Raw genomic sequence first — 25,082 nt, forward strand, 5'->3', positions numbered from 1 at the left:
TATGAATCCAAAAATACAATACATCGTTTAGAGTTAACTTAAATTTATATTTATTTAGACGTTTAATTGTATTTATTTTAACATTACAGTTGAAACATTTCAATGATAGAATGAGGCGATTGCAAAGACTTAACTAAAGCTAGTAAATTATTCCTATTTTTAACATTCTATTAGGATGTCGAATAATAATAAAATTTCATAGTAATAATAAAATACATAAAACTTACAAAAATATAAACAAATGGCACATGAATTTAAATGTAATATATAGTAACAAAATCATTTTAAATCGATGCGGAATAAATATTTAACCTCACGTCCATTGGAAGCGAATTCGACCAACGTTCACGTTCAAAAAACTTAACTAGCACGATCCTTATATGCCATTACAGGTTTTTAAAACATGTAACTAAGTTAATTATAAGAAAGTTAATTAAGCAGAGACTGTATGTTTCTACAAATTCTCTTAATTTTATTTTTATTATCTTAATTAACCACTGCTTTTAAAAATGAATGTATTCTTTAATATGAATATATTTTTAAGCAGATATGATTTTCATATACATGATTATTTTTGTAAATAATTCATTTCTGAATGTAGTCGAATGTTCGTAAACACTTTTACGTGAAACTGTATGTATGTGGTCTATGAAGGCATTTAACTGGCGACGAGTGACTAATCCTAGTCCACGAATATCAATTTCCTGTCGCTTATTGTCAACTCCATTCACCTGAATTCTGTCGCTCGTTTTGCTTGCAACGATTGAGGCTTTAACGCTCTCCCTACGTTAGATGTCCTTTATTCACTTCCACTGGTCGAGAGTCTCTAATGTTAATAATAAATAAATTAAATATTCCTAAACAAGCGCACTTTCTTTATAAATCATATTCAATAATGTTTGTCCTAGTTGACTTCTTGTCGCCACCGGTGGATCCATACAACGGCTGTATTTAGTCCGTGGCTGCACTGAATCCACAGAGATATTGCTACAGTTCTTTAATCTATGTAGTCTAAGAGCTGGTTCTGAAGCACGTAGTACACTTATTGGTAAACGTGAGAACATATCCAAAATTGAAGTAATTGGATCAGCGTTGGGATTAGTTGTTAAGTATAGATTATAGCCAATGTATAGTCTTGCAATATCCTTATCTGCTTTCACCACAGGAAGATAGTTTATCTTTGTACGTGCTACAAAATAAATACTAATTAGTATAACATTTTGAAATACAAAAGTTAATATTATAGTTGTAGGCAATTCTATTAGAGCCTTTAATCACACACGAGTATTAAAGTAAAAGCTTTTGGAAGTGGAATATGAAAGTAATGATTGCTTTGACGATGTTGCCATCAAAGAAGAATTTGACTTTTCTAACAGAATCTTTTCGGAATTAGTTATCTACTCACTAAATTCGCTCAGAAATGCAAATAAACCTGTTTGAGAACAATAACTTGTTTTTTCCGCCTTGTCTTTTATAATTTTACTCCATTTTCTATATACTATTAATTATCTATTGTTAAAGAAAGCAAAAAGTTAATGCAATTACCAGTGATATTACTTCTCTTTTTTAATGTGAACTTTCATTAATTCTGGGGACAATCTTTACGTTATTAAAGACAATCAAATTAATATTCTCTACAATTTAATATATTTACAGTTTATCCATTTGTTTGACTTTATTTTTTGTTTTTGATGTTTATGGTTAAAAACAATTATAATCTTTTTCTTTTAATGACTATATTTTTCATTTACTAAACTAGAATAATTAGTACCCTCTGCGATTGTAGCATTACAATGTAAATTAAGCAAACCAATTATTTGCAAATACATTATTTCTCTCCACTTTTTTTATGTAATAAAATATGTATATTATAATAAATAATGTGGATCAAACCTGCTACTTCTTGAGAACATCTATGAAGAAAAACCTGAACTTTTTTACATTGAAAAAGCACTTATGCAGGATATTGTTTGGAAAAAAAGTAAAGGATCTCCATAAACGCCCAAATTATGTAGAGACAAACGTCCAGGAAGTAATAGCTTAGGCTTTATAACATACAATGTTCTCCAGCGTAAGTGTTGTTTTTTGATCCACACAAATAACTGGTTTGCTTAATCTATCATAAATCTTAAACTGATTCTTCACGGTCTGAAAAAAGTTAGGTGAATTTTTCGTTTCTCTTAATGAGAAAATCCACAAAGCTTGTGCGGACAAAACAAACCTCAACATTTAATAGACAAAAGCAAATTTCAAAGTCAATTGTTCTAGGCTTTTACTCACTATCTTAAATAAATATCATAAAACTATGCACAGTAACTAACCTGAAATATAATCTTCCATATAGAAAGCCAAATGTCTAATATTATTTATATCAAAACGTCCAGTATTTTTATGTATTTCTAATGTTGGATTCTTCTGCGACATGTTCTTATACACAAATTCTGGACTGAATTCAGTAAAAGGAATTGGACTATAAACCTGTTTTCCTATAATGGTTCCCATTCGTACCTAAAAGAAATAGTACATTATTTTCTGCTTCATAGCAAATCAACTCCAATTTATTACTGTCAAAAGATTAAACTCACTCTGTTCAAATAATCAGTTCTAAGTTCAATATTTGGTTCAGTTAAAAGAACCAATGATTCTGGAGGTAATTTCTTGCTAAGAAGATCAACCATGGCGAAGTATATTAAATGATCTTCCATTGGTAAAACTCCATTAATTGTAGGGACCTTTAAAAGATTAAAATGTGTATCTATACATAAATGAATACTATCAAACTTATTTAGTTGAATTCTTATATTAATCACAGCTTATTCCGGGAATCGAACCCAGCACCACAATACTTCTTAGCTTTGCGGACTTGCCACTAACCGTTCGGCAAAAGTTGCGCCTTGTTTGTATAAATTTTGGCAGTGGTGCCGTGGGGCATAGGTCCTGTCCCGCTTCTTTTTTTGTTTAATCTAATATACATAGTAATGCCAAAGTACATATATGTACATTTAAGTATATACCTCTTATATACATAAATACATATTTTTTTAATGCACTATGAATATAATAGTGTATTAAAAAAACCTAAAATAAATTATTAGTGTATATCTTTAACCAATTTAAGATCAGTTCGTTGCAAGGAAAACGAAACCCATGTTACCAAAAGATTAGTAAGTAAATCACGCAACGCTTCCTCAAAATAAAGGGCTATTCTAGTTACATAACATACGACCTTAACCCGGGAAATTGAACACGCTCGTGGATGTTAACTTCATATCTGAGGCATTAATTAAAATTGTTAAATGTAAAACAAAGTAGATCTCTGTATCGGACATCGTAAGATAATGACTGTGCCCTATGATGAAATCCTCTTTTCTCGTAAAAACGCACAAACTTTCATCTGATTTATGTACAATAGAGGTTTGGCTCCAAAGCGAAATGTTTGAGACCACAAAATTTTCTTTAGAACAACAGTGTTTTTCACAGAATATAAGCATCTTGGAGTTTGTGTACCACTCTATTTTGACAATGAGCTTAATTTAAGGCTCTTTGAGAATGGGAGCTAAACTAAAATTGTTGAAATATTAACTCCAAGTTCCAGGAAGTATAATATGGGAGATAGTAGAGATTTCAAGATTTCTGCAGTAGCAAGTCTATTTCCATCCTCCTAAGAAGACAAGTCTAAACTAACATGTAGGTAATTTTTTATGCATTTGATTTAAGGCTCAGATCAAAAATGGAAATTTAAACTGATTAAACTGAAGGCCCTTAAAAAAAAAATTGTAGAAAATAAAAAGTTTTAACATCATACATCCACCGAGAGAAATTGGTCACGCTGCCTAACATCAACTAGGATCTCTTCGACTGCAAATTGGATTGTAATTAGAATTGATTGCTTGAAGGAAATAAAGAGGAAAAAGAAATCGGCCAGCCATTTGTTTTTGGAAGAACTTGCAACGAAAGAAGTTGCTCGTGTTTCGTGCGTGTTCTCAACTTAATTAGAACCATCAATAAGTGCAAAGTGCCACAAGAGACATCCAACTTTTTTAGCGGCCTCGAAAGTCAAGGTCAGCCTTCATTCCCAAGGAATGTCCAATAAATTTCCGTATCATTTTCCGGAATGCTAAAAGATTGACGATATTTCTTACTAAAATCAAGAATGTTTATTTATTTTATTTCCCCAATGAAAATTAATGCAAAAAGCGATAATACACAGTTATTGCTCAAAATATTATATAACAGTAAAATTAGATTACTTTTATTGATATCCAAGTAATTTTGCAATCTTTATGTTTTTTGGAGCTAAGTTCCAAAGCTAAATCCTTTATGTTCTTGAACACATCAGCAACATGACCTTTGCCAGGCGCATTCGGTTCGTACAATAGTACCTAAATTATTTTGAAAAAAGAGAAAGAAATTGCTTGAATTATTATTGTTGCATAAAATGCGAAAGTGAAAAACAAATATCTAATATCACTTACCAACATTAAGAATGTCAGTTCTGATTGTGTGCAAGTTTCTGAATATTTAGTCATGAAATCGACAGCTGCTTCTTTGTCAGAGACAACAAGAGGAACTAGTAAATATACTCTGGTATTCTCTGTCACATAGGCCATTTGCAGCATTTCTACACGTCCAAGTGGCTTGCTCGCTTCAACCCTGCAATAATTTATTAGATTTTTATGAAACATATTCGTAGCGAGAGGATGCTATTTTTTCGAAAATTAAAAAATATTTACACAATATTTATGTATATATTATTATTCGCTTGTACTTGGCCTTGTACCTTAAATAGTTTGAACAATATAGATAATACAGGCTAATAATATAGATGTACAAGAAAAAAATAAAATAAAAATTAACTGAGTAAGGCAAAAACAAAACAACTTATCTTTTAGAAATAAATTAAAAAAAGAAAATGCGTGAAAAATGAAATAAATAAATAAAGATTTTATTAATTGAAAATTTAAACAATATGTTTATTAAAAAAGAAGAAATGAACTCATATGTGGGATCAAAAAAATATTTTTAGTGAAAATGGTCAATTCACATTAAATTTATGAATTTACTTAAAACTTCTAAAGAATGCTGATTTTAGTGAGAAACAATTTTAAGACAACTATCCCTTTCTTACAAAAATTAAGAAAATTTACATTCGAAGTTAAGATTTTTCAAGGAGTTGTTCAGAAACTAAGAAGATCTATTTCACCATCCTCAAAATAGAGCGCTTCTTCCACGTCAGTACGAATCATTAGACTTAAGATTCTTGCGGGGAACTCACTGACAAAGTACGAAGACTTAACATTTTCTTCTTCAAAGAGCCGAACAAAGCCTTCGCACAGACACAACTCGTGCAGAGCCGTTTGCTCTTCTTCCTGACAAACTTTGCATTCAAGAGCTACTCGATCATTCGGATAGCCACCCCCGGCCTTGTTAAGAGTAATCCTGCGTCAGTTTAGGCTGTTTTCTTAGCTGGGGAGCTGCAGAGTAAAGTTCTGAGAGTAGCGAGTTACTGATTTAACTACTCAAATTGCCGCATAAGCAAAATGTGAAAGCGATCAAACCATATTTTGATTTTGTGTTACAATTTAGAATCACTTTTCTTCCCAATTCTCGGAAAGACAATGAAGACTGTCTAGCTAATAAAAACTACAATTAAAGTTTTTAACAACTAACCTTTTTATAATTTCTCGGCCAGTGTTATCTCGAAACGAAAGATCAAGAACATAATCTAATCCTCGGGATGGGTCAAATCTCCTGTAACCGTTCAGCATTTGTTTGAAACGAATGTGCCCAGAATAACGTTCTATTAGCCACTCCACTGATCGATTAAGAACATTCTGTTGAAAATAAGTTTTTAACTGAGATTAATGTAAATAACAATATGGTATAAACGCATTATTTGTAAATAACAATATGGTATAAACGCATTATTTGTAAATAACATTATGGTATAAAAAGCAAGCTACAAATTAAAAAAAAACTAAATGGTACAATACAAAATTCTTTAAAAGTAAAATAATTTTCACGAATTATATTTCATTAGAAGCTACAGTATTAAAGTATTATCAGACTATGTAAGAAAACTTTTTGACTTAGCAAATAAAATGTCGACTATTGAATATTAACTTACAATTTCAATCCATGCCAGTGGACTGCGAAATATAAAATTATTTTTTAATAGAAACTATTATACTTATGTATGCATAATTTTACATTTGATAGTTTTAAAAATAAATTAGTATGAAGTAAACAATATGAATTAATTTAAGAGAAAAATTCAAAAGTTGAGAAATGAAATAGTTGTTTATACATTGTTAGATGTATTTAAATTAACTTCAGCTACTTATTTAGTTATGACACTATAATTAAACTCTCTTATTTAATGGAACATTTCTTAACCTAAATAATACATTGGGATTTCAAGAGAGCTTCAAAACAATGAAAATATGGATTTTCCTTCAGCTATAAGGAAAGATAAGATATAAGATATAAGGTTGACGAAAAATTTACCTTTGCATCTAATAGATCAGCACCAGAAAGTGGTTGAACATTTACAAAATCTGATGGTAAATAGACTTTTTCATTATCAAAATGCAGCCATGGAGTTACATCAAATCTCGTTTTTGGACGCCTTGGTGGATAACTTCCTGGAGGCCAAGCTAGGTCTGCTAGATCAAGAGTCCGTTCAAGTCTGTGAATCTCAGTTTGTGTCTCTGACAGCCTTCTCTGACGCATTATAAGGACATTCCTTTAAATTCAACATTTATATTGCTATTTTTTTTTATTTTTTTTTACCCCTGTTGTTTATAAACCTTGAACCCAAAAAGCAATATTAACTTTAGCAAGCAAAATGCAGTAATAATTAGTTTCTAAAAAAAATAATTACGTTCCTTTCACCAAAAGCTAAAACACCAAATCCACTACGACCTGAAACATCTACGTGTCCATGTTTGTACATAGAATGTGGCAAATTTGATGTATAAATAGTGATAAGCTAAGGTTTCCTGCGGTTCGGTAACCCTATCACCACCACTGCAGACCTTTTGTACCAAAGTGAGAATTGTTTAATCCTTAAGTGTCGTGCTATACAGGGGTACCAATACCCCTGAACAAATTACCAGTCCAACAAGAAAAAAATTTACAAGCTAAAAGGTCTTAATACCATATAAGCGATGAGGAACATCCATGAAATAACTTTGTAACTCTATTAGTCAGGCATACTTTCATTTAAGTCTTCACTTAATAAATATTATTGTCTGTATTCTAGATTATTCTAGATTTGATGTGAAGAGAATGAGCTTAAGCCAAAATTTCAGAACTGAATCGTCAAATATCTATTACTGTTTTCTTAGTTTAAGTTATATTTTATACATTAAGATGGCTCCAGTACATAAGAAATGGTGGATGCAAGGATGCGCGAAGCTAGATAAGCTAACCAGAGATAGAGATGGAGACCACACGTGTACATAATTGCATATTCGTTACAATCTCAAACAGCCAGGATATCATCAAGTTCTGAAGCCTAAAATGAGACTCTTGGATACTCTGACGAAAATCCGTAAACCAAACGAAAGTCCCTCTCGTTTGAATATCCGCACATTCGCTGTCTTGACCAGAAGAAACGTTCAAGGAAATAATTTTTTTGAAATTTTATATGTCTCACAACTGCTGAAAGCAGGAGCACCCTTGCTCAAAAGTTACCAAAATGAGGGGTGAATACAAAATTACAGTAACAGGCGAAAAGAGAGATACTTCAGGCTAATAAAACACTTCTATAGTATTATACGGATAGTCTAACTACGTTTTTTGTCAGGAAAATAGAAACGACGTGCACTATTGTCTTGGTGAGAAGAGCCAGTATAGTTGAGAATCTGCTTTTCGGGGAAGTAAATTTCAAGCTTTAAGCTTAACCAAAATTTCTCTCAATCATCTACTTAAAAATGCAGTTCTGGAGGAGGTTTAGGACGTTTAGAATGCGTTTTTGTGCGCTATCTAATTAAATCTAATCAGTGTTTGTAGTAAAATGTTTTACATTTCTTTAAATTGAAGTACAGCAACATCTGAGTCCATCAGCGCCCGGATTTTTTTTATAATGCGCTGGCAGAAAAGATCAGAGAGCTGTATGAGACTCAGGGAAGTGAAAATCTAAGCGCAGCCAGCTGGGGGTTCAAACCAAAGCTCTCGTAATGAATCGGCCGCTATCCGATAAGTTTAAGATGGATTTTCTTTGTTTAAGCTGTAAAATATGAGTTTGCTCGTGGATTCGTTATATCCAAGCTGCTGCGCATTAATATCTCAGTAGGATCATGTTTCCTGGAAAAGTTTGATGGTTTGGATTCAATGTGTTCGTACTTGTCTTAAGAAAAGAGCTCTAAAGAATTCTATTTCCCAAAATAGGTTTCTGATTTGTAATACTGAATAGAAATTAGAACAATTTGCATTGTGAGCACATTTTTGAATCTCCCTAAATGAGTCTGCTCACTTTCTATAATCTTGCGTTCGAACTTTAACGTCAATAAAGTTAACGTTTATAATTTAATGTATTCTACGGTATTAATTGAACCCCTACATTTAATTATGACCTTGAATATTTAATGGTCTCTTATAATAAGCAAATTTATTTATTTATAACTTATAAATACCTTTGAAAGTATTAAATGTAACTGGTAAAAAAGTTTATGATCATCTAACTTGAAATAAGTCAGAGCTTTATTATAACTTAAGGTTTCCAAATTTTTCTTTTCCTGGTCGTCCAACGCTTTGCTTCGCAATTTACTACCCTGTATCAATAAAAGTAATTAGAATAATTATTGGATGTAGCAAAAAAAATCAAATGTAACACAACTAGATGGCTTTAAAGAACCTCGACAAACTGAATGCAGGGCAGTTGCGAAGCGTGCAAAATACAACGCCCTACGTTTTCATCATCAAAATCCGAGAACGAATTCTTCACACACCAATCCAATGAATTTTGTATTTTTTTTAAAACTGAATTGCTCAGTAGTATGCCCCCATCTAAACACAAGAAATATAGTTATACTCTAATACACAAATAAAAATTAAACCAATGAAACTCCTGATTTATAAATAAGAATAGATCCAAGTTAAATGCTTTCAGAAACATGAACCAAAGATGGACTAGAATAAAATTTATTAGTAAGATAAAAAAAATTAAAAATAAAAACAGTAGCTTCTTTTTCAACGACGAAATTTTTGGAAAATCTTAGTAAAAAGTGAAAATGTTTTTACAAAACATTTTCATCTCACTCTTCTTTAAAGGTACCATAACGATTTTATTAATCTCCCCTTAATGAAGCTCCTGCGAACTTTAACGAGATACCCAAACATAGACAACTCTAAAAGATTTATCTGGCCTTTTCAAAAATCGCCTCATTACACTTACAATTTACGACCTGATAACTTAAAAACTAGTTAAATTAGTTTAATTACAAACCTAGTTTACAGAAAGGTGAACCATCAGCTACCTGGAGACTACCAGCGTGGACTTCCACACTCACGCTTATACTCTTAACTAAGGAAGAAAGTACATCAGCATCTACGTAACTAGTATCTTTGGTAAGAAAGAAAAAATCGTATTCTTCCAGGAAATTATCTGTCAGATATTTTAACATATGAAACGGTTTAAGATGAGGTTGTGCATCAACAAATCCTACAATACCTGGAAGCTTTAAAGTGATTACGTTAGCTTTTTCAGCTCCACCTGCGTCCATAAAGAACATAATCTTATCCACTAGATGAGATGAAGTTTTATTAATAGCTACTGCGAGAGATCTCACTGTATTTTCACTGGTCAGGACACCCACGAACAAACGTTCTCTTATTCCAAGCTCTGTAGAATAATATCTTGGGCGTATGAGATTTTGTGGTACTTTTCTAGCACGCTGTGGTTTCCCAGCCAAATTAATACGAGGTTCATACTCGTCGGGTCTATTTGACAGCTTTTCATTGTCACTAATACTAATGTAATCAGGATCAGTGCGCGAACATCTAGTGTTCATTGATAAACAACAAAAATAACTAACTAATAAACCCAAAAGAAGGCTAAACATGAAGGAAGATTTCTGCCGTAAAACTCTTAAAATTCCCATTATTAATAAACTAGTAGATTCAACACTTTAGTCATAAAACGTTGATAACAAAATGTTCACTAAAGTCGTTTACAGCAAACATTTCTTTCCCTTGCAAATCGCATGCATAAAGCCCAAAAAATTCGATACTCAACCGATGAACTCACTTGAGCCCTAAGAAAATTTCAAGAATTTTCTACGAATTTCACATACACACGACGCTTCCGAACTGTACGGTACGCTCACGCTCAACAAAAAACCTGTCCTCAAAAAGCCTCCCTGTTCCAACTTGCTTTAAAAATAAACAAATTACAAAATTTCACATTTTTCAGACAGTACAGGGAGTGATAGATTTAAATTATTAATTTCTTTAAAATTTCTGGACAGACGTGATAAGGAATAATTTTTTTTTACAAAATTCAGGAAGGGGGAAATGATAAACATTGTTATTGTGCAGTTGCTGGTATCTTGTTAAGTTTACAGCTGTTTAGTCCTCTGAGCAGAAACCGTTTCCTAATGTGAACGGTAATAAACTGTAAAGTAGTCTACTGTCCCAAGTAATTCGTGACCCGTGGAGTTTTTATTTATTTTTTTAAATTAATGCAAAATGGCAAATAATTTTTGTGCGTCAGTTCGTCAGCAATTAACAGCTCTTAGCACAGCCGGTGGATCCCATAAAGACCAAGCTGAAAAGTTAGTTTAAAAAGATAACAACTCTTCTAGTTTTACTGCTACTTTTTTGATCTTATCATGTGGCTTGGGATTCTCTTAGTGGGGCAATAAGTAAATGACATTAATTATCGGCTTCTCTAATAAGTAACAGTAATTTAACGAAAAAATTTACAAAAACTGTAACAGTAATTTTATCGACAAGGGAATTAATTTTCATATCTTAATTTTCATTTTCTCTTTCAGATATCGTGTTATATTAGAAAATATTCTTGCGAATAGTTATAATAACATTGCAGAACCTTTAAAAATCTTCATAGAAGCTAGTGAGTACTACCTACCTGCTGATTAACTTAGTAATTTAAAGTTTTTTTTTGTTTTAAATGAATTTATTTTTAGTTGTTAATGAAAATGTGAGCTTGGTGATTTCTAGACAAATATTAACTGATATTAGCAGTCAGTTAACACAATTACCAGATGACGTATCTAAGTCCATTTCGCATTATATTTTAGACAAAGTAAGTAAAAACGTTGTCTGATATTTATGCAATATAAGCTTGAAGTTTGTACAAGTTTGTGTATTGATTTATCACACCTTTTTTGTTTATGAATTCTGGCACTTCTTTCTTGTGAACCACCTCATTTTCCGATCTTTTGGAGCTGATGTTGTTTGCTCTTTAGCTCTGAAATTGTATGGTTGTCCACTTTTTATTTTTATAGGTTCAGCCGCGTGTTATATCTTTTGAAGAGCAAGTTGCTAGCATCAGGCAACATCTTGCTTCAATTTACGAAAGAGAACAGAACTGGAAGGATGCTGCTAATGTTTTGGTTGGGATTCCTTTAGAAACTGGTCAAAAGTATGTTCTTTAATTACTGAAAAATATATGTATGTAAATTCGTTACCATTTATAGATTAATATAATCCAAATGAAATTATATATATTTTATTTATAATACAGGCAATACTCTGTTGATTACAAATTGGAAACTTACATGAAAATAGCTAGACTGTACTTAGAAGATGATGATCCTGTTCAGGCTGAGGCGTACATAAATAGGGCATCTTTACTTCAAGCTGAATCCAAGGATGAACAGTTGCAAATTTATTACAAGGTTTAGTTTAGTTTTTTTTTTATCATGAATAAAGAAAGAATGAAAGAAAGCGCCTTCCTTCAAGGTGTGTGTTTTAGTAACAATTTATACAGCCAAGGATGATATAATGTTGATGATCATTCTCACAAGGAATATTAACTCAGACTTCAAACTTAAATTTTATTTATTGTTTATAAGACTGCCAAAGTGTGGAGAGCTACTTTTAATTTTAAAATAGAATTGTTTTGCAGGTTTGTTATGCCCGAGTTCTTGATTATAGAAGAAAGTTTATTGAAGCAGCTCAAAGATATAATGAACTTTCTTACCGAAGTATAATCCACGAAGATGAACGAATGACAGCTCTTAGAAATGCACTCATCTGTACTGTTCTTGCTTCTGCAGGTAATTTCCAATCATTTGTACTTATAAAATTCCAAAATAAGGTTCCATTTTGTTTTGCACTTGCTGAACTAAAGTTGTAATAAGAGTTGTCAGTTGAACACTAAATGGTTTGGCACTGTCTGGAGGAGTGTCGTAAATCATTGCTGAAAGTTTAAGATTTTCAAAAAATTTCTAAGAAATTGGAAAAATTCTAAGTTTTACTGTACATTATTTTTTTGCTAACATTATTTGTATCGCCGATCATTGAAATTGCACCTTAAAGTTAGTTCTTCCGTATTAATTACTACTTCATTATTTTGTTTTGAGTCCTGTCCCCTGATTGGCGCTGGGATTATATTTTGTTTTAATTTAAAACGCTTTAACTTTAACTTGTGAGATCAATGGTGCGTGGATACTTTTTCGGTTCGACGATGGCCTCCGAAAAGTTTTCTTTCGTTACAGAGATACATCTCTATCATAGAACAGTGAGCCGTAAGATAACTTCTCGGAAGAGAAAAATCTGTGATTTTTTTTGTTTTTTAATCATTATTTATGTACACTTTTTTAACCAGGACAACAGAGAAGTCGGATGTTGGCTACTTTATTCAAAGATGAGCGATGTCAACAGCTACCTGCTTATAGCATTCTTGAGAAAATGTATTTGGATAGAATTATAAGAAGAAGTGAACTTGAGGAGTTCGAATCTCTATTGCAACCTCATCAAGAAGCGCACACCGTAGATGGTAATAGTTTGGTTTTTAAAGAACATAAGTTATTGCTTCTATGTTGGTTAGAGTTGTCTCTCTTGTTAATTCGAGGACAACATTGAAAAATTAAAGCGTGAATTTTCAAATATTACCCCGAGTATTTTTGCAAATTTTCACGTAAAACTGCTGCAGGTCTGCTGAGAAACATGGATTCATTCGTTGTTGGTCGAAGTATAGTCATCACAGGATATGAGCTCTTTTAGGAACCTTCTCCACTATGTATAAACCTACCTAGATTTTTTTTGGCCGAGTGTTGTATCTCTCTCAGTTGTGTTTGTCTTTGTGCTAATCGAGGTAGGCTGACCATCCCCAGTTGATTTAATGTTTTAATGGTGAGGATTGACATTGAGGCTGTCCATTTCGATCAAAACGCTTGGCAATAATGATATTTTCGTTGAGAAGGTTTCAGTTCAAAATATTTGACGGTTGACGAGACGAAAGTTGCCGTATTGAGTTAGTGATTAGACCACAGATTCACTTTTCTTCATTACACCGTAGAATCCACGTAGATTATAAAGACCATTTTTCAAGTTTATTAGCCCCTCTTACGGGTGTTTTAGACTATCAACACTTTGACATCTAAATACATTCGTACAATAGTGCTTGCTTGCAGAGGTAGTGGTAATGTGTAGCTAGCTGTTTAGGACTTGACATCATACCATCAGAAATCTAGTTCATTGATTCACACACTTATTCATTTTTAAACATTTTATACCTAAACAGAAGACAGCTTTCTATGAACTCAACTGCCTTAAGGGAGACACAAAGACTTTTTAAGTTACAATAAAATTTACACTCTCACAAATATGCCGTTGTAATCCTATTTGGTATCAGTGGTATAAAATCTTTCTCCGCAATCTCCTACTGTTCAAGACTCAACGAAATATCAATTTGAGTTTGTAACGATTCCTACACACAGAGTTGGATAATCTTAAATTTTTCTAATTTTTGTTGTAGGCTCTACAATCTTAGATCGAGCGGTTATTGAGCATAATTTGTTAAGTGCAAGTAAATTATATAACAATATAGCTTTTGAAGAATTAGGTGCATTACTTGAAATTGCACCGGCAAAAGCTGAAAGAATAGCAAGTCAGATGATCAGTGAAGGGCGAATGAACGGCTATATAGATCAGATAGATTCCATACTTCATTTTGAAAGTAAGCTTATATAAAAACAATATATGCATTTTTGTAAAGCTTAACCATTTTTAATGTACGTACCCACTATATTTTTTTTCTTTAACAGCTCGCGAAGTGCTACCGGCTTGGGATAAACAAATCCAGTCACTTTGTTATCAGGTCAATCAAATTATAGAAAAGATCTCGAACACAGAACCGCAATGGATTCAGAGGGCTTTGGATAGTCAAATGATACATTAATTTATCCGGGTTAAAAAGGAGTTTAATAATATCAGTTTGTGAAAAATGTTTGATTCGACTAAGAAATAACTAGCTTTTTTAAAGCTCTATTTTAAACTGGATAGTTTTTATGTACTAAGTACCTAAATAAAGGACAGCAACTCCACTACTAGTTTGACAGACTGACACTGAGTGTTTAATTTATAATCTACCCTCTTGTAGCATTGTTTTAATTGTAGTGTGCAGTCAAACATACTTCCAAATTGAAAATTAAATATACTCACTTTGCCCCTCACTCCTTATATTGCTCTGGGTTTAAAATCTAGTTTTTTTCTACAAGTTTCTCAGTATTAAAAAATCTGTCCATCTTTGCAAAACATATGTGCCCAGTTTAGAAATGTAACTCCCATTATAAATAATATGCAGTATATTTAGTGTTAATCAGGTGTAAAATGTAATTAATTCCAGAAATAATTTTTTACCAAGATAATTGTTGCAACTTGTCAACTTTTTTATTTATACGCTGGAAAAAGTAATAAACTTGTGTAAAAAATTTTCGAAATGTAAGAGAAAAAAAATAAAATCTTATTTCAGAAATGAAATGTATTAGTTTTTGCATAAACATTGTTGATGCTACTGTCCTTATTATCGCGCAGCTCTGACCTATTAGTTGGAGTGCTCACAACGAAGAGTAATATGTACCTTAATTTCTGATGTAAGCCACCAGTCACAGCTCAGTGAAAAGTAGGGGTTTTAAGTTAAACGGTACATTTTAAATTAATATATTTTACTTTTTCCCTTTGAGAAGCATCTGCGATTGTAGGCATTCCTTTTCTCGAATCAACTGTTCATGGCGGATCCACAGCGTCCGTGAAAAGCTACTAAGATACGGGAAAGGATAGCAGACTCTTTACGGTTAATATTGTGTCAGATCTTTGTGGCACATGACAGTAAAATCAGATCTATCGATAAGTTGTCAGCATACGAAGATTACAAACAAATAAATATCTTCAAACCGAGTTTTCAAAAGTAAAACTTTAATGAACCCTGGTCTCTTTTCAAAGCTATAACTTAATTTTTTTATAAAAAATTATTCATATAATATCTACGGTAGTATATAAGAATTCTCTCGAGTCCATTTCGTAAAATTAATAAAAGTGGCATATCCTTTCAGTAAATTGAAATCTAATCGTGGATTTTTCTTCAATCTTGGTATTTAAAAATGTAACCCTTCTTTTTGGGTAGTACGGCACATAACCCAGAAATAGCACTTTTAAGGGGTCTCTTTCCCAGAAATACTTTAGTAAGTTTTCCTATAATAAAAGTTATACACCTATATAATCTTTAGTCTTTTTTTAAAAAAACATTCTGTAAAGTAATTCAGAATATTATTCAATAAATTTGAGTGTAATCATTTCTTCTCATACAATTTTCTAAGAAAACTCTTACGGAATTTCCAGTGACACCGAAGTTAATTGAAAATTTAACGCTCGCCTACTGCCTCTTACCAGAATTAAGATAAAAAAAACAAAAAATATTCAATTAAAAAACAAAGAAAAGGTTGTGGCATCTTATTCGAAAATGGATTATCTTGAATAGGGAGGAAGCGTTATTATATGTTATACCCAAGAATGTATGTTTTCAATGAAAAACGGTAGGTAAATTACACGATTTTAAAAAATATGCATGTTCGAAGAATTAAAGGATTTAACCTCTGTTTTTGCCATTATTTATGATTCATTTAGAAGGGAACAAAAACAAATATAAATTTTATATATTTTATATCGAGTGCAACATGTTTTTGTTTTTTTTAATTTTAAAATTTAAACCTTTACAACAGTTTAAAAGTCCTCCTAACCAACTTGTCTTACAAATTAAATGAAAAGAAATCCACTTTTGCCTTTATTATACATTGCACTTTATAAAGCTGAAATATCTTTAAATTTTCTATACAAAAAGGGGGGATGATGGTAGGTATGATAAGACTATGTTTTATGCCCTTAAAGTAGATAAGTAGATTTTTTTTTTTTAACTGTGTATTGTTAAAATATGAGAAAGAAAAATTGCACTCGCCTCGTGTACTTACAAGCAAATTTAAGTGACAATACACAAAAGAACAATTACATTCTTACTCAGAACATACCAAATACTTAAAAATACACAGAAAAAAAGTCACTTGAGAAATGCATAATCAATGAAACTTAAAAGAAAGAAAGAATTGACAGACAACATTTATCACGAGGGGCAATTATTATTTGTTTTGTATAAGAGACTATATTTTAATTTAATATATATTGATTACTATTCAAGAGGCTACAACAAGGAGTTAAACAAACAACACCGGTGATGGTCTTCTACACTTCGTTTTTTTTTTTAACCAATATAAACCACCGCCTTAGTATCATTACGCTTCAAGTTCTAAACAGAAACCAAGCTTGTGTCCACCTTCATTAAAATTTTTAGCATCAATCTGTGTAGATAATGAAAGTGTTACTCCTGGAAAAAATAAGAAGAAATTAGAAAAATATCTGGTGTAAACACTTACTCGCCTTTCTTTTACAAAATTCTTAAGCATTTTAACTTGCCACAAACTCATCATTTCATAAGATTTTAAATCAATTTGTGAAACAATGCATTATGTGAGATGACACTTGATGTTGATGAATCGATAAGTACACAGAAAACCAGTACATCTTATTTAGGAACTTGACACAAACTCGTAAATTTAATTGTAAGGTTTATTTCATAGAACTCTCGAAGAATTGAATTTTGTCGATGAATACATTTGCCGAATTTTCCGTCTAATTAATGTACATGTATAGAAACAAAGGCCTTGACGCAAATGGGCGTTTCTCATTACCGATGCGTCTTATTTACTGAGTGCGGTAAAATCATTAATCGGATTTTTTCGGGAATCATTAGAGCGTGCGTTGGACAATATTATGGATATTTCACCATCTGCAGCAAACCTGCAGTCGCATTCCCTGATGGTACGTAACCTATCGAGACATCATCAAATTTGAACAATTTTTAATTTAATTAATACTTTTTCTTACAAAAAGTAAGAGAAATTTAAATAGAATTATTTTCAAAACTTACCTTCCCTGAGTTTTTGAGAATAACCAAGCCCTATTAATGATTGATTGTTCACTTTAACTCTAAGTGCTGCGTCTGGGTCTAAATTATATTTGCAACCAATACCAAAATCTGTGTCATTATTGTCGCTGGCCCAAGTGATTTGTATACCAGTTTCCAAACGGTTGCTCACTTTGTGGAAAATTGTGCCATTAAACAGGCGTCCATCGTCGCTAAAAAAAAAAAAAATATGGAGTACATATCCCAGATCTTACTCTTAATTAAAAAATAATCAACAGATGGTTTATTGTTTTCTTTAGATATGTATTCATGTCATTCTCTAAACGTTACAATGAATTTAATAACATGAAGAAAATATGTCTTGGTGGTGAGTACTGCAGTATCGTAAGCAACTAAGACTAAATCTTCTTCAAGAGGGAAGGAGAAGAAATTAGAAGTGAAAGAAATAATGCTAAAATGTGGGATGAAAAAATTGAGACAGAACACAGATTCTGCGGGTAAAGAAATTCAGAAGCATACGTTAGGGTTTTAGGGAATGAGGGAAGAGAGAGAGAGAAAGAAAGAGAGAGAGAGAGAGAGAGACCAAAACAGGTGGACAGATGGAAGGTCAAGGGATGGAAAAAGAAGCAAAAGCGGGAAAAGGTTTCGATTGAAACGACGATCACACATACAGTTCTAGAGCGAATACAATAAAGTAAGAAAAAACTAATTGAGAAAGTTATTTCAATTAGATCAACATTAAGCTGTTTTTCCTTCTCATTAACATAAAAATAAAAAATAAATAAAAACACCAAACTTACATAGCGGTGTTTAGGATGAAGTCTTTTGTTGAAAATCCCATAGCGAATTTATTTTCAGTCAATTTGGATTTTGAAGTATCGAACGAAGCTTGATAACCACATAGCCATCCTATATAAATACATTTTTTTTTAAAAAAAGGTAACTTTAATGAATTTCATAACAACTTTTAATCTCATATACTTTAAATGAATAATGGAAATAATTATAGCTAGAATTAATTTCCTAAAAAATTTAGTTTTTACCTCCATATCCTAGAACCGCTCCACTCCTGATGACTGGTCCGCCAGATTTGAAATCTGTATCTAGGTTAAGAGCGCAGGATTCATTTTTAAACTCTGCTTTCATCCTAAGCGACTTATCCCTAACAAAGAATTCATAGAATTAATAATGTTTTAAATTGAATAAATACATAAATAAATAGCTAAGTTCCTCTGATAATTATTATCTTTCCATAGCGTTGAGGATCTTCAATAACTGCTTATACTCGTTTACACTGTAGTCAACTTTTCTTTTTTTTATTACCGTTGAATAATTAATTAGCACAGTTCTTCAGGAAGACTTGCATTTTTGGGGGGACCGACTTTGTGGACAAGAACAGTCTTATAGAGGTAGTGTTCATGCCCACTAAAAAAAAAAAGAATGGTGCGAGGTAATTATTATAATATTCAACATACATAGGGATGGGATTGGCTATGCGGTTAGCGAACTGGATTCCCACGCGGAGATCACAGGTTCGAATCCAGCTGCTAACCCTAAGATTTTCTTTTCCTAGGGGGCTTCTTACAGCTTATTGACCCGTGATGGGCAGTGTTGTTTGTAACGAGAGGCCGGCAGTGCCCTGAAAAAAGCTCCGGGCGCCAATAATCTCAGATGTTGACGCATCTTAAATCATATATTTATATATATATATTTATATATTTATATTTATATATATATTTATATTATATATATATATAATACAACACACTGCCGACCTCATGGCTACTCTAGCACATAGATTGCACATTAACAAAAAAATCTATTAAATTCCACTTAAATTTTTTTGTAAACCGAAACCTTTTTTTATAGCGATTTTTCAAACCTATGCAGAATATCAGCTTTGATCTTCCTGCGACTTCGTACTTACAAGAAAGACTAAAACCCAAAGACCAAATCCTGAAAAAGATATTTTCAGAATCAGACCTACAGATCATGAATTTTTCGTAAAGCATGCATTTATTGTTGTAAATCCGTTCTTTTATGGCGAGGAATTTTGCAATATTAAGTAGTGTGTCAGCGCGAAGGACATGTAAGGCACAGAGTTCAAGCTTTTCGGAGAAGAAAAACGATGCCTTCATAGATTGCCTAGAGAGATCCTACATCGTGACTAAATGTAAACAAAAAACAAACAGGGCTGGATTAGTTGTTTCAACAGATACTAGCCACAACAGACCTATTATTTATTTATTGTTACTTGCTTATAATACATTGTAGCAAGGGGTTGACCCGTGCCTTTACATGAATAAAATACAGAAGATACATGAAAAAAGAAAGAGAACAAAAATAGATTCAGTTTACAAATAATAATATACAATAAAGAAAAAACTTATTAAATTAATGAGAAAAAATTTCTAATTTTCATTGAATTAATTATAAAAAAGTACATATATTTAACTTTGTTTACAGAGTCGAAACTTAAGAGATTCTCCAACATAATTTTAGGCTGAATACTGGAAGAAAAGTTAATGTGTTGCGCATGCAAATACTTGGCTCTTAAGACATCCAATATCGGGCAGATAATTAAAAAATGAATTAAGTCATCTTGATCTTTTCCACATAATGGGCAGGGGGAACCAGTATTAAATTTATAGACCCTACCAAGGATATACAGTTGAGGCTTCTTCTCAGACATTAATCTTAGTTGACTGGCAACTCTGATCATATCGATGTCACATTTAAAGTGAATGTATTGTTCACCTAAACCAAAACTGCTAATATTCCTAAGGAAAGAGTTAAACCTGGCGTTTAACAGAGATTCAACATCCTTACTAATTAGATTATTGTTGAACCTTGCCATGATATCCGTCAGTTTACCCTCAGGTATATACTGTATTTCCCAGACATCATCGGAGCCAATAATCTTAAATTGCTTTCGCAAATCAGCGGTCCAGTTAAAAGGGATGTTAGGGCTATCAATGTTGTCAAACAACGCGGCATAACAGATACGGGGCAATCTATTTTCAGGCATGGCTAAGATTTTCTGCCATAAAAAGACTGTACGTTTAAAATTTTTTGAAATTATGTGAGTGTGGTCAACCTCCAACCTGACAAATGCATCTGGGGTATTCCTGGATAATTTTAGCAAAATTTTGAAAATTTTTAGAGGTATTCTCTCGGCAATATCGGCATATTTGAAGCCCCATAGCTCAGATGAATATAGGAGAACACTGGATACTAGAGAGTTAAATAAATAATTTTTAACTTCCCAAGAGCCACATTTCATTTTGGCTAAAATAGAGAGAACCGAAGAGACAGCCAACATACCCTTAGTTTTAAAAAATTGAGCAGCTCGTAAGAATTTACCGGAAGTGGAGAATGTGGTTCCTAAATAAGTAAAGGTGTGAACTATTTCAATTTGTTTACAACAGACCTATTGGATCGTGGTGAAGTTGGCTTTCTGCAACTTGCCACCATAAATTTAAATATTAAGGTAAATAATAAATTAATCTAAATAAGAAGAATCCAAGTTTTGGTAACGTGGTATTCCTAGGAAACCAAGCCACAATTTTGCGGGTGCAACTAGTAGCAATCATCATTTAGGCTGTTGACAACATTTGTCGGATATAACTAATTCCACTATCACCTCATTCAGCATGGCCGTCAACTCCTAACACGGTCTTACAAGGGTTATGTGTTACTGAGTGAATACATTTGATGAAAATAGGTTTTTCTCTCTCTGGGTGCACGGCCAGATTTACGTCGTAGTGATTAAGGGGTAGACCGTCTGACCAAGAAATACTCTTATGTAGCTCTTTCGGAATGTCTTTTGTTGCACTACAAAATATATCATAACTGAAGTCATCTAAGACAGTAAATTGCAACAACAGTGGATGGAAACGCAAGGCAAAAGGTAGTGAACGTTCGTTATTAGCTACTCGCACGAACTTAATCTGAAGTTAGTTCCATTATGGCGGTTAGTCATTCGGTTGCTAGCCTGTTTACAAGTCACGGTGGAATATGGAATCACGTGCATTTACATTTAATAAGAAGAGCTCCTGACTAATCAAATAAGTCTAATCAAACTTGTGGGACTGAAGGGATGCACTGGGAAGTCGGCATCACCACAGACCTATTTAACTGGTAACGGAATCTATTTTAATAAAAAAAAAAAAATTCAATAGCAGAATTTAGAATTTAATTCAGTTCTATTCAAATAATTAAACACAGTAGATAGTTGATCAACTAAAAAGCTCACTAAAAAAGTTTGGAAAAATATGTTTAGGATGCAATATAGGTCAACCACACTAACCCAGAATGAGGTGCAAAGGATGTATCACATGAGAGTTTCGCTCCTTCACAGAAATCTGACAGAGCAACTTCAGTTGCCAACACATTATCAGTGTTCCACTTCTCAGAGAATGTAACACCTGTAACAGTTTAACATTTTTATACGAACCTGAAATAACTGAAAATACTTAATGGATTATTAAAGTTTATTAATTCAATAACTACATTAAAATTACTAACCGTATTCTTTGAATTTATATTTAGTTTCAAGGGAACCAAATATTTTTCCAGTATCATGGTTATGAACTCCTCCAGTAGAGAATTCGACACCTGTATTAGTCTTTGTTTTAACATCAAGCTTTAACAAGCCAAAATGATAACCTTTGCTGAAAACATCTCTAGCATTTTTCCCCAAATCAGCGTAAAATGGTGGTGACATTATTAGCTGTAAGCCAATATTATTAATTACTTAACAAAAAAAAGTTCTATTATAACAGTAATTAATTCTTAGAAGATGAAAGTAAAACTAATAACTTAAGCAAATTTTTTATTATTATAATGACCTCCCAGTGGCTACACCAAAACTTCCACACATGGCACCTCCCTAATGCTAATAGTTGTTGGGGGAACTAGAAGATTTAATAAATATTTGGTGTATACATTACAATAATTTCTTTAGTCATTTAATTAGCAAAATCAGACAGTTCATTTATTAAACTAGGTCAATAAGATTTCTTTTTTAAAATTTAAAAATAACAAAATATTGTCTCTAACATAATTTTAAAATATTAACAAAAAATCTAACTATAATATCATTTAAGGTACAACTAAAAAGACTAATACGACATTTATTAAAAACTTACTATGAATTATGAAAAACCCGGTTCCAACAAATTAACACACGTACAGGGCACAATGGCGTTTGGAAGAGGCCAAGGAAAAGTCAATGCCAACATCTTAGCGCACATTTTTAATCTTTAATCACATTTTCTAAGTATTGTAGTTATTACTAAATTGAAGTTATATTTAATAAATAAAAAATATTTTTTGTTTTTCTCAAAGGTTCCCTTACTGTTTTATTATAAATGAATAAGTCGTGGCTCTTAATATTAACTGTGAATGGAGGGGAATCATAGATCTTATTTCAAATTTAAAAGTGTTGTCTGATGTTATAATTCTTAAAGAAATTTCTATTATTTCAACGAAAAATTCCTTTTAGATATACATTAAACGGCTGTACTGATTGAAATACACTTTCTATTGATAAAAATCGAAAGTAATTTTTTTCTATGTACCTTGTTTGGCCATGCCATAGGGCATTTTATGGCGTTAGCTCTCATTCTGTCATCGCATTTTTTTTCTTCCTTGCTTTCTCTTGCTCCGGCCTGCGGAGGTTCTTCGGGAGTGCATGCTGCCGAACAGGGTGGAGGCTGAGGAGCACCTTTTGAAAGTTCTTCTATAAATTGGAAAGGCGGACAGGACATGTCGTTGAATCATTGTTGTTCGTTACTCATTTCAATTGTAGCCCCAACTAACTGATTCTTAACAAATATTATTAATAAAATTTTGTGCTGATAAAAATATAAAGTTATAGAATCACATGTTTAAAAATATCAGCTTTAAAATAAAATTTGTTTTTATTTAAAAATTATATATGTATGTATATTACAAATATACATTAAAAATTAATATTTCCTATTTTAATAACAGAGACATACATAATTATTTAATAAGATAAATTGTACAAGTTTTCAAACAGTTCATCTAGTCAAGCTAAAATTTTTATATGTTTTATTGGTTTTATAATCTTTTCCAGGAGAATGAATATCCGTAATCACGCTTAAGGAAAAAGACGTCCCCTCGATCCTAACGGAGGCTGCAGGCATGAAAGAAATTTCGGTTATCTACCCCGCTACAAAAAGCTTTTAAAAAAAGCATATTCAGTTTAGTTTTTTAAGCATTTTTTCTACAGCAGAAGGGAAACTATCAGGAATTTATAAATTTTAAGGTTTTGAAATCATAAGTTACAAGCAACAGAAGCTGTTACACAAATATGCTGAAGCCTTCCTGGAATAGTTTGAATTATACGCATGAATCCCTAATAAACAGAAAATTTGGGAGCCCATTGAATAAGTATGTGCTGAATAATTCTTTTTAATTTGTTTTTTTTTAAAGGTTTTCCATTTTCTTTATTTTAGTATACAAAAATACTTTACATTCAGAGGATAAAATACTATAATCTTTTCAATAGGTACGAGGAGTGAAAGCTATTTGTAGCATTCGCTGAGGGAGTGGGAATATTGTGACCCTGATCCGATCACAATTATACCTATTCTACATTTTATTTACAAATTAAATATGGACCACCTCACCAAGAGTAAACCATAGGGCGTTCAGTGTAATCCGTTGTAGTTTACATAGTAAAGTCTGTAGTCAATTATTGTTTTTCGTCTAAAGATCAGCCTTAATCGAAAGCCGCAATAAAGCTATTTTCTTATACCTCTGGGTAGAGCAAAGGCCAATACTCATACCAATGAGATACTGCGAGAGCTTTATGAAAAAGGAGATTTGATGACCAGAGTGAAAGCTAAGTTTTAATGGTACGGGCAATGATGCAAAGTACGAAAAATAGCCGAGAGGGTACCAGAAGATTGGCCGGATGGCAGATGCCATCTAATGTTTGATGAGGAAGGATGTCAGGAAGAAGGGTTTCAGATGATGGAAAATGAGGGCGCAGTATAGAAAGATTTGTGAGGGACAAGGGAGATTTGAGAAATTTCGATCCACAGTAGAAGTAGAAGTGTATTAGTATGACGTGAGCTGAAGTTTGTCTGTGGACCCAGATTGTGGACACCTCATCCAACTGGTCGTCTTATGTGTAAGCGTAGAGGCAATTAGTGTATGTCGTTTTACTAGGATTAAGTTTCGTTACCCCGTAGGAACTCAAAGAGCTTGAAATGTGTTGGTAGCCTTTTCCTCCAACGGTGAAATAAAAATTTGACACAAATAATTATATTTGATGAAAATAATCATTACTTATTTGATAAAAATAATTGTAAAAGTCAAAAGGGTAGAGTTAAATTTAAAAGTCATACTTTCGTAGGTTGAGAAAAGATTCACAAACAGAGGAACATGTTCCTAGAATACTACATGAGATCGGCGCTCTATGGCTGGATGGAAATTCAACCTCCAATTGCAGACAGACCTCAAGGAAGAGCATGATCCCGAGACTGATGTTGATCATCATATTTTTATTTCAAGAGGGAAATAATGAAGAGCCATGTGCCAAGATCCAAGATCTGTTCTTTCTGCCTTTGTCAAACCTGGTTAGAACATACCATTAATA

General features: G+C 32.4%; 3 protein-coding genes and 1 non-coding gene across 5 annotated transcripts; 1 reads left to right on the forward strand and 3 right to left on the reverse strand.

The window, feature by feature from the left end:
* Positions 1-811: 811 nt before the first annotated feature.
* Chpf (Chondroitin polymerizing factor) lies at positions 812-10,352 on the reverse strand. Its single transcript, XM_074136100.1, has 10 exons — positions 9,452-10,352; positions 8,861-9,012; positions 8,640-8,777; positions 6,508-6,723; positions 5,671-5,834; positions 4,476-4,653; positions 4,251-4,382; positions 2,586-2,732; positions 2,322-2,508; positions 812-1,189 (listed from the first exon to the last, which is right to left on the reverse strand). The coding sequence occupies exons 1-10, from the start codon at positions 10,104-10,106 to the stop codon at positions 858-860; spliced, it is 2,301 nt and encodes a 766-aa protein (XP_073992201.1). The 5' UTR covers positions 10,107-10,352; the 3' UTR covers positions 812-857.
* A 190-nt stretch (positions 10,353-10,542) lies between these two features.
* CSN4 (COP9 signalosome subunit 4) lies at positions 10,543-14,955 on the forward strand. Its single transcript, XM_074136123.1, has 9 exons — positions 10,543-10,778; positions 11,001-11,080; positions 11,154-11,272; positions 11,475-11,611; positions 11,714-11,867; positions 12,098-12,248; positions 12,800-12,970; positions 13,952-14,152; positions 14,241-14,955. The coding sequence occupies exons 1-9, from the start codon at positions 10,693-10,695 to the stop codon at positions 14,372-14,374; spliced, it is 1,233 nt and encodes a 410-aa protein (XP_073992224.1). The 5' UTR covers positions 10,543-10,692; the 3' UTR covers positions 14,375-14,955.
* Positions 14,657-14,728, reverse strand: LOC141459049 (small nucleolar RNA SNORD36). Its single transcript, XR_012461377.1, has one exon. It is a non-coding gene; the product is annotated as a small nucleolar RNA SNORD36 (small nucleolar RNA).
* A 1,162-nt stretch (positions 14,956-16,117) lies between the features above and the next one.
* Positions 16,118-23,277, reverse strand: LOC141458320 (voltage-dependent anion-selective channel-like). Of its 2 annotated transcripts, none has more exons than XM_074136125.1 (7): positions 23,032-23,277; positions 21,977-22,181; positions 21,759-21,876; positions 18,493-18,611; positions 18,250-18,358; positions 17,453-17,661; positions 16,118-16,849 (listed from the first exon to the last, which is right to left on the reverse strand). In XM_074136125.1, the coding sequence occupies exons 1-7, from the start codon at positions 23,218-23,220 to the stop codon at positions 16,758-16,760; spliced, it is 1,041 nt and encodes a 346-aa protein (XP_073992226.1). In that variant the 5' UTR covers positions 23,221-23,277; the 3' UTR covers positions 16,118-16,757. The 2 variants fall into 2 exon arrangements, with proteins under 2 accessions (XP_073992226.1, XP_073992227.1); XM_074136126.1 differs by lacking the exon at positions 23,032-23,277 and adding an exon at positions 22,600-22,755.
* Between the last annotated feature and the right edge of the window lie 1,805 nt (positions 23,278-25,082).

Source organism: Rhodnius prolixus, unplaced genomic scaffold, assembly GCF_049639745.1.
Source record: "Rhodnius prolixus isolate KJV_2025 unplaced genomic scaffold, Rpr scaffold_5, whole genome shotgun sequence".
NCBI classification, from domain to species: domain Eukaryota; kingdom Metazoa; phylum Arthropoda; class Insecta; order Hemiptera; family Reduviidae; genus Rhodnius; species Rhodnius prolixus.

Bases quoted from the DNA above. Each gene is read 5' to 3' on its own strand.
- Chpf (XM_074136100.1), bottom strand. From the start codon at position 10,106: ATGGGAATTTTAAGAGTTTTACGGCAGAAATCTTCCTTCATGTTTAGC. The intron at 9,013-9,451 runs GTTTGTAATTAA...TCTTGTGTTTAG, and splicing joins TTCACCTTTCTGTAAACTAG to ATGGGGGCATACTACTGAGC. The intron at 2,733-4,250 runs GTAATCTAATTT...AATCTTTTAAAG, and splicing joins TTACTTGGATATCAATAAAA to GTCCCTACAATTAATGGAGT.
- CSN4 (XM_074136123.1), top strand. From the start codon at position 10,693: ATGGCAAATAATTTTTGTGCGTCAGTTCGTCAGCAATTAACAGCTCTT. The intron at 11,081-11,153 runs GTGAGTACTACC...ATTTATTTTTAG, and splicing joins AAAAATCTTCATAGAAGCTA to TTGTTAATGAAAATGTGAGC. The intron at 11,868-12,097 runs GTTTAGTTTAGT...ATTGTTTTGCAG, and splicing joins AGTTGCAAATTTATTACAAG to GTTTGTTATGCCCGAGTTCT.
- LOC141458320 (XM_074136125.1), bottom strand. From the start codon at position 23,220: ATGTCCTGTCCGCCTTTCCAATTTATAGAAGAACTTTCAAAAGGTGCT. The intron at 22,182-23,031 runs GTACATAGAAAA...ATTGGCTTACAG, and splicing joins CTATGGCATGGCCAAACAAG to CTAATAATGTCACCACCATT. The intron at 21,877-21,976 runs GTTAGTAATTTT...AAACTGTTACAG, and splicing joins ATATAAATTCAAAGAATACG to GTGTTACATTCTCTGAGAAG.